Source organism: Podarcis tiliguerta, assembly GCF_965153285.1.
Source record: "Podarcis tiliguerta genome assembly, chromosome: Z".
Lineage (NCBI taxonomy): Eukaryota > Metazoa > Chordata > Lepidosauria > Squamata > Lacertidae > Podarcis > Podarcis tiliguerta.
The window spans coordinates 2,293,129-2,307,454 of NC_139553.1; the positions used below are offsets into that span (position 1 = coordinate 2,293,129).

The window sequence follows — 14,326 nt, forward strand, 5'->3', positions numbered from 1 at the left end:
GAAACTGCTGCCATAAAATGCCCAGTTCACAGGTAATAATTGGCAGTGCTTAGATGACACCTCCCTAAATAAAACACAAGGCGAAAAAAGCAGGCAGTGCTCCCCCAAAACTTGCAACCTCTCCAATCATCCCAAAAACCCCAAAATACTCCCCAAAAGATGAATACATCTTTAAAAAATAGCACATTGGGACAGAAGTAGTTGAGGGTGCTGTACTTTGGGGGTCCCAGGTTCACACTGACTCGATGGGGTCTGAGATGGATGTTTCTCTCAGCTGTAGAGATAGTAAGGGGGTGTTGAACCCAGGGCCTTCTGCATGTGGAGCAGGTGCTACAGCCCTCTCCCTGCTTCTGATGGGTGTTGTCTGCCTTTGCTGCAGAGCATTATGGGGTCTCAGGAAAAGCCACAAAGGCCTGTTCTTGTCCTGTTTTTTGGTTAGCCTGATGCCATTTTGCTTCTGTAAAAAACACACTGCCTGCTTTAGAATTTAGGAGGGTGAGCCATAAAACACGTGAAGACCAGATAATGTTGCTAGGCGATTTTCAGGAAAAACCTCCCTATGTCTGGACACTGTCCCGTTCAAGGCAGGGTGTCCTGTTTGAATCAGGGCAAGGAACCCCATAAGGGGGGAAAGGAGAGGAAGAAGGGGGTGGGGAGAGAAAAGGCTTATATATTTTTTCCTTGGTGCGGCATTTTCCATTCCTTTGTTTGGAAATGTTTGTGTTGGGATACTGCTGGGAAGATGGGGGCATCAGGCAGGCATCAGGCAGGCCCCCAGCTGGTTCCAGCCACTGGCCGGCAGCCGGTCTCCCTCGGAACAGCATCAACCAGCGACAAGAGTCTCAGATACGTTTAGAGACCCGTGCAAGCTCTGACAGCGGAGTGTGTAAATCTTTTCACAGCAGAAGAGGCGGACAGAGAAATGTGTAAGCATAATGTACAGCATTTTATTCAGCATAGTTCAGGAACAGAGGAAAACATGTCTGCTTCCCTTTGTCTCCAGCAAATCAGCAGTAACACAAAAGCTATATACAATCGGAAGTTCCCAGCAGACTGTGCTGGAAGTAAACAGGCATGTGACACACAACAGTCATGCCTGTACCCTTTTAAGGTGGAACGGAACTATATCCTAACAGTTTGCCCTCTCTTTTGCTCAGCTGAATAAAAAAAAAAAAGGTTTATTGGATCTCTCCTGTTTTTGGCTCTTATTGACTTTATGCGTCAAAGACAGCTCAGGTCCGAATACCAGACCCAACAGTACCTTGGCTTCTCATCCAGACTTGGGACATTTCCTTGTTACATCAGTCTGAAACATTTGTCACCCTCCCCTGGGATTGTGACACAGACACAGCTCTGCCCACGGTCATTGGTGGTCAGGGTCTGCCCATGCGATCAGAAGGCCACACAGAGCCAGCAGGGCAAGGAACTTAAGATGCCCTCCTCACACAGGAAAGGGTGGTGAATGGGCCAAATAGGAGGAGAGAAGGAGACCAGTCTAGGAGGAAGGAAAGGGCTGTTCCTCAGGCCCAGCCCAGTAGATATACAGTGGTGCCTCGCAAGACGAAATTAATTTGTTCCGCGAGTCTCTTTGTCTAGCGGTTTTTTCGTCTTGCGAAGCAACCCTATTAGTGGATTAGCGGATTAGCGCTATTAGCGGTTTAGCGGCTATTAGTGGCTATTAAAGGTTTAAGGGATTAGCGAATTAGCTGCTAAAAGGCTATTAGCGGTTTAGCGGCTTAGAAAAAGGGGGTGGGGAGCGGAAAAAAAATCTCAAGACTCGCAAGACATTTTTGTCTTGCGAAGCAAGCCCATAGGGAAATTCGTCCTGCGAAGCGCATTGAAAAATGGAAAACCCTTTCGTCTAGCGGGTTTTTCGTCTTGCGAGGCATTCGTCTTGCGGGGTACCACTGTATCTATATATATAGTCAGCAGCAGTTTCCACAGAGTCATGAGGTCATGTGCCATGGAACAGAAGAAGCTACCTTATGCTAGGTCAGACAAGTGGCCCATCTAGCTCAATACTGGCTACACTGGCTGGCAGCCAATGGCTCACCAGGATTTCAGGCAAAGGAATTATTTCCAGGCTTGTCTGGGCATCTTAGATCAGAGACAGTTCCTAGCATCAGCCCTCTAAGAATGTAGTACTTAAAGATGCACAAAAAAATACTGAATTTGTCCAATAAAAATTATTATTCTGATGAAATGGACTGTGATCAATGAAAGCTTATACTGTAATAAATTTGCAAGTTTTTAAGGAGACACACGATTTGGTTGCTTTTGCTGAAAAGCCTAAAGCAGCTAATCCCCTGGAAATTATTGTTTTATTTCTCTTCTCCTCCCTCCCCTGGCTAAGCATACACTGGATATTGATCAGGCATGGTGGGAAGATAGATGAACAATACCAATGAACTATTTATTAATTGGATTTGGTTATCAGAAAAGGTATCAGCAGCATGACCCATAAATTTTAATTATTTTTTAGTTTAATTATTTTTATTTGGGGTGCTTAACAAGAGTCCATTTTTCTGTATACTTTTCGCAGTTTGAAGGGAATAGAATCCTTTTTCCCATTTTCATTGTCCCAGTAGGGCTTGCTCCTGAGTAAAAAGAGGCACAGGTGTGCACTGGCCAGGCCCAGTGGCTGCATTTTAGGATTTTGCTAACACTGGATATTTGGGATACATCTGTTTGCATGTGAGGAGTCACCCACATCCACATTAATTTTAATTCTTAAATGAAATTATTTTAATTTGTGACAAGGGGAAGTCTACAGTTTGGGAAACTGCAAAAAAAAAAAAACAAAATAAAACGGGAGGAGGGCATCTTGATGGAAACTGAGGCAGAAATGAAGAAGAAAAGCAGGTGTTTTGAGGAAAACGAGGAAGAATGGAGGAAGGAAAAAAGTCCCATGAGGGAAACTGAGGCAGAAAAATGAGAAAGAGGAGCTAGCTGACCTGACTGGAAGAATCCGCGATCAGAAAGAAGAGGAATATCAAGAAGATTGGAAGAAATTTAAAGACTATTTAGCTAAATATTGTAACATAAGATAAGCAGAAGTCACTTGAAAGTATCAAATAGGCCTAGCATTAGAGTAAGAATGAACTGTAAAATACTATGGAGTTAGATAATTTTGAAAAGAGAAGATAGTAAATTGAAGGAGTTAATTTGAGTAGAAAGAGGATATTGGAGAGTTGTCACAGGGTGATTCAATGAAACTCAGTAAGGGGGGATTGGAGGAAGTCAGTTAACAATGAAAATTAAATTAGGTCTTAAAGTAATAGGTGTTTATGTGTTTGTTTTTATTTCTTTTTTTAGTATTGTATTTTTTTTTCTGTGTTATATTTGTTACAAATTTGGAAAATCAATAAAAAATGGGGGGGGGGAGAAAAAGGAGAAAGAGGAAAGAAAAAACTTGAGGGGAACTGAGGAAGATTTTTTTTTAAAAAAATATATGAATGAAACTGAAGTGGAAGCAAACTTAAAGGAAGCTTAAAGCAGAGAGGGGGAAAGGCATAGGAAAACTGAGGCCGAAAAAACACATGGGGAAACTGAGGCAGAAATAAAAAAGTTGAATGCGCGTCGTGGTAAACTGAGGCAGAAAGAAATGGAAGAGGAGGTGATGGGGAACTGAGCTGACTAATAATATTTAATACAGGCAGGCGCTTTAAGGGGAAAAGGTGGAGGCTGCGCTTGAGGGCGCGCTTGAGGGCGCGGAGGCTCTTCGGTTGCGCGCACGTCGCCGCAACAAAGCCACAAAGAAGGCTCCCACGGGGAGCATGCTCAGTTTCCCCAGTGCCGGCAACGGAGGAGGAGCGAGCAGCCGAGGACGCCGCCACCGCCGCCAGCCTGAGGATGGAGATGCCGGTGGGAGACGCAGACACCGCCCCCGCGCGCGAGGAGAGGAAGGCGGCGGAGGAGGAGCAGCAGCAGGAGCGCAAGGGGGCGGCGGGGGGTCCGCGGCCGCCGCGGCCGGAGGGTCAGCCGGTGGGCGTGGAGGGGGCGGCGGCGGCGTTTCCAAGAAGAGCCCCTGGCACTGCGCCCTCGGCTCGGGCAGGTGCCGTGGCGCGCCTGGGCTCTGCCGGGCGCCGGGGCGCAGCGCCCAAGGAGCCGCCGCCCAGGAAGAAGAAGGGTCCCGCGGCTCCGGGGCCTCGGCCGCACCCGCGCAGGAACCCGCGACCCGTAACGGTGGACAGCTCCAAGGCACGCACCTCGCTCCAGCCGCTCAAGCGCAGCCTCAAGCTGCTGCGTTGGAAAGAGGTAAGCGGGGACGGGAGCGGGGAGAGGACCCGGCACCCCCATGCCTTGGCCCGGAGGGAAGCCCCCTTGCCCATCGCAAGAGCAGCTCCGCAGCTGGAGCAGACCGCGGGTAGAACGGGACTCCAACTCCCATCATGCCCTGCCGTTGGCCTGGCTGGCGGGGGCTGATGGGAGTTGGAGTCTTGGCGCAGCTGGAGGGACGCAGGTTCGACCATCCCTGAGCCGCCGCACATAGTAGAAGCCCCCGCCCTAACTTGGGGGTGGGCAGGCCGCACGGCATGGGGATCTGGAGTGGGACCCTGCTGTGCAACTATTGCCCACAGGCACTAAGTTTGGCTCTTGGATGACTTTGGACGTATAATAATAATAATAATAATAGAATTTTATTTATATCCTGCCCTCCCCAGCCGAAGCCGGGCTCAGAGCGGCTAACAACAGTAAAATAATACTTGGTTGGCCACTGTGAGAACAGGATGCTGGGCTCAGAGGCGGAGCTAGCTGCTCCAGCACCCAGAGCGGTGCAAGCTGGGCACCTGGGGGCGGGGCTAGCCATCCCAGGGGGGGGTGGAGCGATGATGTCACCCCCTCTCAGGGGTGTCCCCCCCAGGTGGGCTGCATCCTGCTTACTCCTCCAGTGGCTGGGCTGCATGGGCCTGATCTTGCAGCTGGGCTCTTCTTAGCTTATTAAGTAAGTTTCTACACCACCCTTCTTCATCCGAGGACCACAGGGCAGTTTGCAGTATAAAAACACGAAAACCCCTACTATAATAGCAGTAGCCCCCACCCCGCAATTTAAGAGGGCGGAGAGTAAATTAAGCTTATCCCCACAGTTGCCCCCTCCCCCGTTGTGTGTTCAGCTAACACTGACTTGGTTCATTCCATGCTATGATTTATTAAACTATGGTTTATATGATCTTCTGAACACTGTGCAGCGACTTCTAACTATGGTTTGTTTGTTGCCAGCCAACCAACCAGGATCTGAAACCAGAGCTTGTTGTTAAAGTACAAACCTTGGTTTGGCAAACTCATAGTGTACGCCAGCCTTCACCAACAGCTGGAGGGCACTGGCTGGGCAAAAGGCTGGTGTCCATGCAGCATTGATTATGCATCAATTCCCTGAAGACAGGATCTCTGTTTTCTTTTGTGCAGTGGCAACACAGTCTAACTTTTCTGATGTGGTTTCTCTTCTTCCCGGTAAACAAATGAACTTTGCAAGGCTCCAGGCTCTTCCTGGAACATCTCTCTCTCTGCATTTAAGGGAGCCTGGCTAAATGTTTAGAACATCAGCCCCTTGCCACATGGCCAAGGATGATGGATGCAAGCAAGCAAAAGGTCTATCTATCTCAAAACTCTGCTTTGGACACCAGCTCCCATCAGTCCCCACCAGCATAGGAAAGTTGGGGAAGTCTAAACTGGACACGTACCAGGACCTCCTGGTGTGTGTTGCCTTTTGCAGCTCTGGGTCAATGATTTCGCCTTGCTTTCCTCATAATGTCTAGGTGAGCACAATGCTTATTGTGACATCACTGCCCCGTGCAATGCCTTTGACCTCACTGCTGGCAACCAATGAGGCAGGAATGGACCCCAGCGAAATGGTGCCTTTCTGGTTTTCATTGTGTAGCCATTGACCAGGAGTAGAGCAGAGTCCAGCCCTTGCACAGGTACCCAGGAACAAACCTGGGCTGTTTCCCCCCGCTTTTTCCTGCAAACCGAGTGGAAACAATAAAAAATTGACATCCCTCAATTTGGCTAGTACTGAAGCCATTCGTCATGCTGCTAATTAGTTTTATTTATTTCTTAAGAACCTATGAAGAGCCTCTGCTGGATCAGGCCACCGGGGCCCTATGTAGCCCAGCATCATCTTCTCACAGTGGCCAACTAGATGTCCACTGTGGGAAACCTGCAAGCAGGATGCAAACACAAGAGCCAACCGAGGATGGTGGGGCAAGCAGAAGGGTCTTCTCCGTCCCCCTCCATGAATTTGCTCCATAGAACTCATGGTGGCACAAAAGGTTATCACCCCCCCCCCTTTTATCATTGGGTGAGGAGACCCAGGCCACACACTGAGCTTCATGACTGAGTGGAGACTTTGGTGTTTTTTTTTTTACCATATTTTTATTGAGTTTTCCATATCACATTTCATTTCCGTTATGTAAATCCATAACTTAAAATATTGCTCAGAAAGAACATCAACCCCCCTCCCTCCCTCCCTCTGACTTCCACATATCTTTAACAAATCCATCGCATTTCTATAACTACTTTTTTACCTGGTATCAATTCCCCCCCCCTTCCTTTGGTTTCTCCCCCCCCGCCATAATTTTTATTAAATTTTCCACAGTTGTAATAAATATTGCAACAAACATTGCACAACCAAAGGTCAAACCAGAGCAAACACACAAAAAAAAATACATCAAAGAAAAACAACAACAAACAAACAATAAAAACGAACTTAATTGTTAAAAAAACCCAACCTTATGAACATGTTAATTGACTTCCTCTAGTGCCTCCCTTCTGAGTTTCCTTGTATCTGGATGTAACAGCTTTCCAATATCATCATTAAACAGCAATATTCCAATTATAATCAAATTTATTCACTTTTCTTAATCCTATTTATTTAATTAAATCCTAAGTCCTAGGCCAATTTAGTAATTTCAAGTAATTTCTAATTTTTTATATTACAATATTTATTCAAATAGTCCTTAAATTTCCTCCAATCTTCTTGATATTCCTCTTCTCTCTGGTCGCGGATTCTTCCAGTCAGGTTGGCCAGCTCCAAAAAGTCCATCATCTTCATCTGCCAATCTTCCACTGTTGGTAGTTCTTGTGTTTTCCAATTTTTAGCTAGTAAAATTCGAGCAGCTGTTGTGGCATACAAAAATAATTTAACATCTTTCTTGGGCAATTCCAAACCTGTTATTCCAAGAAGAAAGGCCTCTGGTTTCTTAATGAATGTATATTTCAACATTTTTTTCAATTCATTATAAATCTTCTCCCAGAAGTCTTTTACCTTGGGACAGGTCCACCACATATGAAAAAAGGTACCTTCTTTTTCTTTACATTTCCAGCAAAGATTATCACTATTGTGATAAATCTCTGCTAATTTTACAGGGGTTAAGTACCACCTATACATCATTTTCATAATATTTTCCTTTAACATTGTATATGCAGTAAACTTAACCCCTTTCTTCCATAACCTCTCCCAGTCCTCCATCATTATATTATGTCCCACATCTCTTGCCCAGTCAATCATTACCGATTTAACTTGTTCATCCTATGTATGCCACTCCAACAGCAAGTTATACATTTTAGACATATTCTTGACTTTGGTATCTAACAACTCCGTTTCCAATTTGGTTTTTTCAATCTTATATAATTCATTAATCTGATAATATTGTAGCCAATTCACTTTCTTTAATTTGTTCAAACAGTTTTAATTTAAAACCTTCCTGATGCTCTAACAATAAATCTGAGTATCTCAACCATTTATTTTCCATATTTAACTTTTTTTGGGCCTGTGCTTCCATTGGCGAAATCCATTTGGGTGTTTTTCATACTAAGAGTCATGGAACTTTGAAGTGTCAGGCATAGCTCTAATGGCTTTAGCCCAAACGTAGCAGAGTTTTCCTGCACAGCGAAGAAGCTAGTTGAGGTGGAAATGACTAGTCAGCTAGACTCAGAATAACTATTTACAGGATTTATTAAAAAGGAAAAGAAACCCGCAGAGTTTCTGCATACAAAACAAAGCAAAATAAATCCTTTCTTTCTCTCTCTCTCTTAACCATACACAGCACTCCTACTCCTAACACACCTACCATCCAAACCGTGCTAGCATTCCTAGATAACAGAGTTGAGTGCTGGTCGTTAACCAATCAGAGTCAGTAGTTTCTAGGTCAAGCAGACCTTGGCTTTCTGCCAAGAGTAAATTGACACTGCCTTGAGTTAATTGTGTGAAGCCAGAATCTGTAAGTTTTCCATGAGAATCAATTAACAGAAACTGAACAAAGAGATCTTTATATCTGCTCCGTACATTATATACCTGGTATCAATTTTTAACATTCACCCTCTTATATGTAAATTAGCTCCTTAATTTCACATTACCAAACATTTCGTGTTAAAGCTTCAAATGTTTACAGTTTTCTTTCAAATAAAGTGTAAATTTGCTCCAGTCCTTCTGAAACAGTTCATCACGCCGATTCTGGAACTTCCCTGTCATCTTTACCAACTGACTGAGTGGAGACTTGAATTGCACTCCAGGATTTTGTCCCCTGGGCCATGCAGGCAACGTGTTTTGGGGAGGGCCTCCTTTCCGTAGAAGAGTACAGCAAAGGGGTATTTGTTTTTGTTTTGTTTTTATTTATTTATTTTCCCATTCTTTATGGTCACACTTTCATCCACGGATGTCGAATAACTTACAAAAATAATAATAATAATAATTCAGCCGAAAATCTAACAATAACATGCATCAAAATCATCCTCCTATTAGATATACATAACAGTATATACTTTTGTCCCTACTCATTTATCCTAATTCCCCCCCCCCCACTTCCTCCCTCCCCTTTAAGCCCTCCCCCCCAAATTGTTCTCTCTTCAGATCTTTAACCATGTGCACAGATTATTCATTCTAATTTGGATGTTTGGGTTGGCCTCCCCCCATGCTATCCAATTCCTATAACCAAAGAGTATAGATAAAATAAAAATGAATAAATTGGAGGATGGATGGCGGCTAACAGATTGAGGTTGAATCCTGACAAGACAGAAGTACTGTTTTTTGGGGACAGGAAGCGGGTGGGTGTGGGGGATTCCCTGGTCCTGAATGGGGTAACTGTGCCCCTTAGTACCAGGTGCGCAACCTGGGAGTCATTTTGGACTCACAGCTGTCCATGGAGGCACAGGTCAAATCTGTATCCAGGGCAGCTGTCTACCAGCTCCATCTGGTACGTAGGCTGAGACCCTACCTGCCCGCGGACTGTCTCACCAGAGTGGTGCATGCTCTAGTTATCTCCCGCTTGGACTACTGCAATGTGCTCTACGTGGGGCAACCTTTGAAGGTGACCCGGAAACTACAACTAATCCAGAATGTGGCAGCTAGACTGGTGACTGGGAGCGGCCGCCGAGACCACATAACACTGGTCTTGAAAGACCTACATTGGCTCCCAGTACGTTTCCGAGCACAATTCAAAGTGTTGGTGCTGACCTTTAAAGTCCTAAACAGCCTTGGTCCAGTATAACTGAAGGAGCGTCTCCACCCCCATCGTTCTGCCCGGACACTGAGGTCCAGCTCCGAGGGCCTTCTGGCGGTTCCCTCACTGCGAAAGGCCAAGTTACAGGGAACCAGGCAGAGGGCCTTCTTGGTAGTGGCGCCCACCCTGCGGAACGCCCTCTCACCAGATGTCAAAGCGATAAACAACTACCTGACATCCAGAAGACATCTGAAGGCAGCCCTGTTCAAGGAAGTTTTTAATATGTGACATCTTAGTGTATTTTTCATTTTTGTAGGAAGCCGCCCAAAGTGGCTCGGGAAACCCAGCCAGATGGGCGGGGTACAAATAATAAATTATTATTATTATTATTAAAGAATTAAGTAGGAAATTCCTATTGAAATGGTATCAAACCCAGGCGCAACTGGCATATATAGTTAAAGGATTGAGGCCTAAGTGCTGGCCCTGCAGTCAAGAGTTAGGGGTATATGCACATATGTGGTGGGAGTGTATTTGTGTAAAGGAATATTGGCGGAGGATTATAAAAGCTATTTCTGATGTATTTAGGTTAAGATAGAAGTCAATAGAGAAATGCCTATCTCAGGAATACGGGGGAATAGTAAAATAGAAAACAAAGGAGTATTTGTCATCAGTGCCCTGGCCTTGTGTGTTTCTGCCAGACAGACCCTGGGCTGAATGGCTCTCTGTCCTCATTCCAGGCCCCCAGCCTGAATTGCTCTTCCTCTGTGTCCCTGCCTGCCTCCTCTTACCTGTACCTGTGTTTCTAATTATGGTTCTCATTCTAGCTGCCTTGTGGCTGGACCTCTCCAGTCTCGCTGGGCCTCAGAAGCCTGGCTGCCTTTGCTTGGTCAGTGGCTGTTGCCTCATCAGTAGCCGTGATTCCTGCATTGTAGGAACATGGACTGTCTAGATGGCCCTTGCGAGTCCCTTCCAACTTTGTAATTCCATGAATGTAATTCCTGCTCATGTCGTTGGCAATACACAAATCGCTGGCTGCCCCCTTGTCTACCCATGATTGCATGAGAACGTATGCAAGTTCACAAGCAAAATCGACTTATTTATTTCAGGGGTGGGGAGTCCGCAGCTCTGCCAAGTAATATTTGGTTCCCTCTCCCTGCAGCCAGCATGCCCAGTGGTCAGGCACGAGGGCCGTTGTGGCACACAAGCCTCTGGAGGGCCACAGACTTATTTATTCTAGTTAGCTTGGCCCCATTATTTTAGGAAAGTGGTTTTGTTTTGTTTCTTGAGCGCTTTGGACCTGCCACCTGCAGCATTTCTGCACCAGAGGGAAATGCCTTGCACCCTATTTTCACACCTTGCCCAGAGTTTCTCCCAGGGGCCACGCTGGGGGCCCCCACGGGAAGCCCCCCCTGGCAGGACATGGAGGAGGCAACGGCCTTCGCCCTCTCCTGTCCCCCAGCAGTTGGCAGTCGGTGGGATAAAGGCCTCTGAGCAGCCAGGCTCTCAGCAGCACCCGGCCCCACAAGTCACAGGACTCCAACTCCCATCATCCCCCACAGTTGGCAGCGCTGGCTGGGGATGATGGGACTTGGAGTCCAGCAGTATCTGGAAGGCCCCTCGTTCCTTGTCTCTGCTTTAGAGGGAAGCAGAACGGAGAAGGAAAGAGCAGAGGTGGAAGGCACCCCAGGGGTCATCTAGCCCAACCCCAGCAATGCAGGAATCACGGCTAAGGAAGCCCCTGACTGGTAGCTATCCAACTTCTGCTGGACTACAATTTAATAATAATAATAATAATAATAATAATAATAATAATAATAATAATTTATTTATACCCCACCCTCCCTGGCCAGAGCTGGGCTCAGGGCGGCTAACACCACTAAAATAACAGTAAAAACATAATAGGAAAAAAAGCAATTTAAAATACAGGTTAAAATGCAATTTAAAATGCAGCCTCATTTTAAAAATAGCCCATAGATCAAAACCATAAGGGGAGGGAAGACATAAGGGTCAGACTGAGTCCAAACCAAAGGCCAGGCGGAACAGCTCTGTCTTGCAGGCCCTGCGGAAAGATATCAAGTCAATTTAGTTATTGCATTTACCTTTTCCTTCCAGGAGCTCATGGTAGTGTAAATGGGTTCTCCCCCTCATCATTTTATTCCCACAACAATCCTGTGAGGTAGGTTTAGTAGGAGAGAGAGAAGGGAAGGAAGACTGGCCCAAGGTCACCCAGCTTGTTCATGGCTGAGTGCAGATTTGAACTCTGGTCTCCCATGCCCTAGTCCATTGCTCTAACCACTACACCACATGATTCTTCAGGTTCGTGTCATCCCTGACCATTTGCCGTGCTGGCTGGGGGCTTGGTGAGAGCTTGGTGTTCTACAAATGTGGAAACACTCCTCTTTCTTTTTATAATTGTTGCCACATGCCCAGTGCTGTAGAAATTCAATATGATGGTGGTGGCGATGATTGCTGCTGAGTGCCAGGTGTTGTGCAAACATTGAAAATGCCATAGTGAGGTTGCATGGTGTGTGTGTAGGGGGCACACAGGTGCCAAAATATCTGATGGAACACACCATGAAGCCATCTGCCAGGGTTTCTTTATCTGTGATTGAAGGGGGTTGGACTAGATGACCCCTGGGTCCCCTCCAACTCTACAATTCTATGATCCTTTGAGCAATAGCTACCAGTTGCCGTGAAAGTTCTATTAGGAGCAACAGGACCTCTCTCTGTCTCTCTTTCACGAGTTCACACACACACACAGGAGGCAACAACTTTGTAAAACCATGCACCATCTAAAAATGAGGGAAGTGTACCTTTTTCTTCAGAATTACTGTTTTCAGTCAGTTATGAGGATTAATTTAACTTAACCTACTAAAATTTCATTAATTGGGCGAGAACCCTGGTAAAAGCATATTTTTGTCTAAGGCTATAATCTGTTCAGAATTTAAGAACATATGACAAATGCTGCTGGATAAAGAAATAATAAATAATTTTTTATTTATACCCTGCCCTTCGCAGTTCAGAAAACCGGGCTCAGGGTGGCTAATAACAAATTTATAACAATTGATGCAACAAAAAACAGCACAAAAACGTGAATAACAATAAATTCAGAATTCAAAAGTCAATTTAGGGGGGAAATCCATCCAGTAAACATTAGATGATCACCAGGGCTAGCTGGCTAAATTAGTCCAATTTGGGCCAGTGAGGAGACCAGGGGAGAATTAGCTGTGGGATCCCAGAGTGGGTAATCTTCATAATAAGGGGAGGGGGAGGGAAGAGAAGAGAAATAAAAGATCAGGCTAAGTTCTAGTTGAAAGCCAGGTGGAATAGCTCTGTCTTACAGGCCCTGCGGAATGGATGAGGCCAGTGACCTATTTGGCCCCTCCAGCATCCTGTTCTGGGACAGGCCAGCTAGGTGCCCCACTGGGAATTCCACAAACAGGGCATGAGCACAACAGCAGCACCCCCCCCCGCCACCGCTTACGACATCTAGATGCCCTCCATCTCCAACAGAGAGAGGCTTTGTGAGTAGTAGCTACTGGTAGCCTTATCCTTCATCTGTTCAATCCCCCCGTCGGTGCCAGTACCACTTCTGGATAACTGAACTCGTCCGTTCTTCATTCAGGGCAGATCCAAAACACTGTCTAATGCATAAAGGTAAAGGGACCCCTGACCATTAGGTCCAGTCGTGGCCGACTCTGGGGTTGTGGCGCTCATCTCGCTTTACTGGCTGAGGAAGCCGGCGTACTGCTTCCGGGTCATGTGGCCAGCATGACTAAGCTGCTTCTGGCGAACCAGAGCAGCGCACGGAAATGCCGTTTACCTTCCCACCGGAGCGATACCTATTTATCTACTTGCACTTTGACGTGCTTTCGAACTGCTAGGTGGGAAGGAGCAGGGACTGAGCAACGGGAGCTCACCCCGTCGCAGGGATTCGAACCGCCGACCTTCTGATCGGCAAGTCCTAGGCTCTGTGGTTTAACCCACAGCGCCACCCACGTCCCTCCTAATGCACACTCCACACCATATTACAAACTTTGCAGGTCTTAATTGGGATGTTTGTGCATTGAAAAGCCATTTTTTTAAAAAAAAAAAACACAAAATCATAAGAGGAGCCCCTAGGAAATTATTGCCTTGCAGGGGGCTGGACTAGATGACTTGTGGCAATTCACTATTGCTGCAGGGACAAAGTCTTTGTGACAGTTTTAAGGGGCCTCTAGTGGATTGCCATAGCTGCTTGGGGGTTAAAAGAATTCTGGTGCCTAATACAGTCATACCTTGGGTTACAGACTCTTCAGGTTGAATTTTTTTGGGTTACGGACCCACCGAAACCCGGAAGCGCTAAATCGCGCTTTGCGCATGGGCAGAAGCGCCAAATCGCAACCCACACATGCGCAGATGCAGCCGTGCAGGTTGCAAACGCTGCGGGTTGCGAACATGCTTCCTGCAGGGATCATGTTCGCAACCTGAGCGTCCACTGTACTGAATTCCTCAGAGCAGGTACAGACTTTAACCTGAACAGACTCAAATTTGTGGTTTTTTTAAAAAAAAACAAAAACAAAATTACAGACAGAATACTTTAACCTCCTTTGGGGCAGCAGTCTGTCTGTCCGTCTATCTATCTATCTGTCTATCTATCTATCTATTATTTCAGGAAAAGCCCCTGCCCCACTTTTATAGAAAAGCCATGTATTGCTCTCCACACAAATTCTGTTCTGACAACTTGAAGTGGCCCTGATCCTCAGCTCAGCTCAAACTTGTTGTAAATGGATGCTCTACAAGTAGTATTATTCACGTACTGCTGTGGAATTTGTGGGGTAGGGGTGGGATCAAGTTTTGGCATGCTGTTTTCAGCAAACATTTCCCTTCAGTTTCTGATATTAATATTT

At 46.0% G+C, this 14,326-nt stretch overlaps 1 protein-coding gene across 1 annotated transcript in view; it reads left to right on the plus strand.

The window, feature by feature from the left end:
- The first annotated feature begins 3,757 nt into the window (after positions 1-3,757).
- The window catches only part of TTLL11 (tubulin tyrosine ligase like 11), a 78,633-nt gene continuing 68,064 nt past the window's right edge, over positions 3,758-14,326 (plus strand). Inside the window, exon 1 of the mRNA XM_083423063.1 lies at positions 3,758-4,257. Within this exon, the coding sequence (XP_083279189.1) occupies positions 3,853-4,257 (405 nt within the window). The 5' untranslated portion in view covers positions 3,758-3,852. The remainder of the gene's footprint in view (positions 4,258-14,326) is intronic.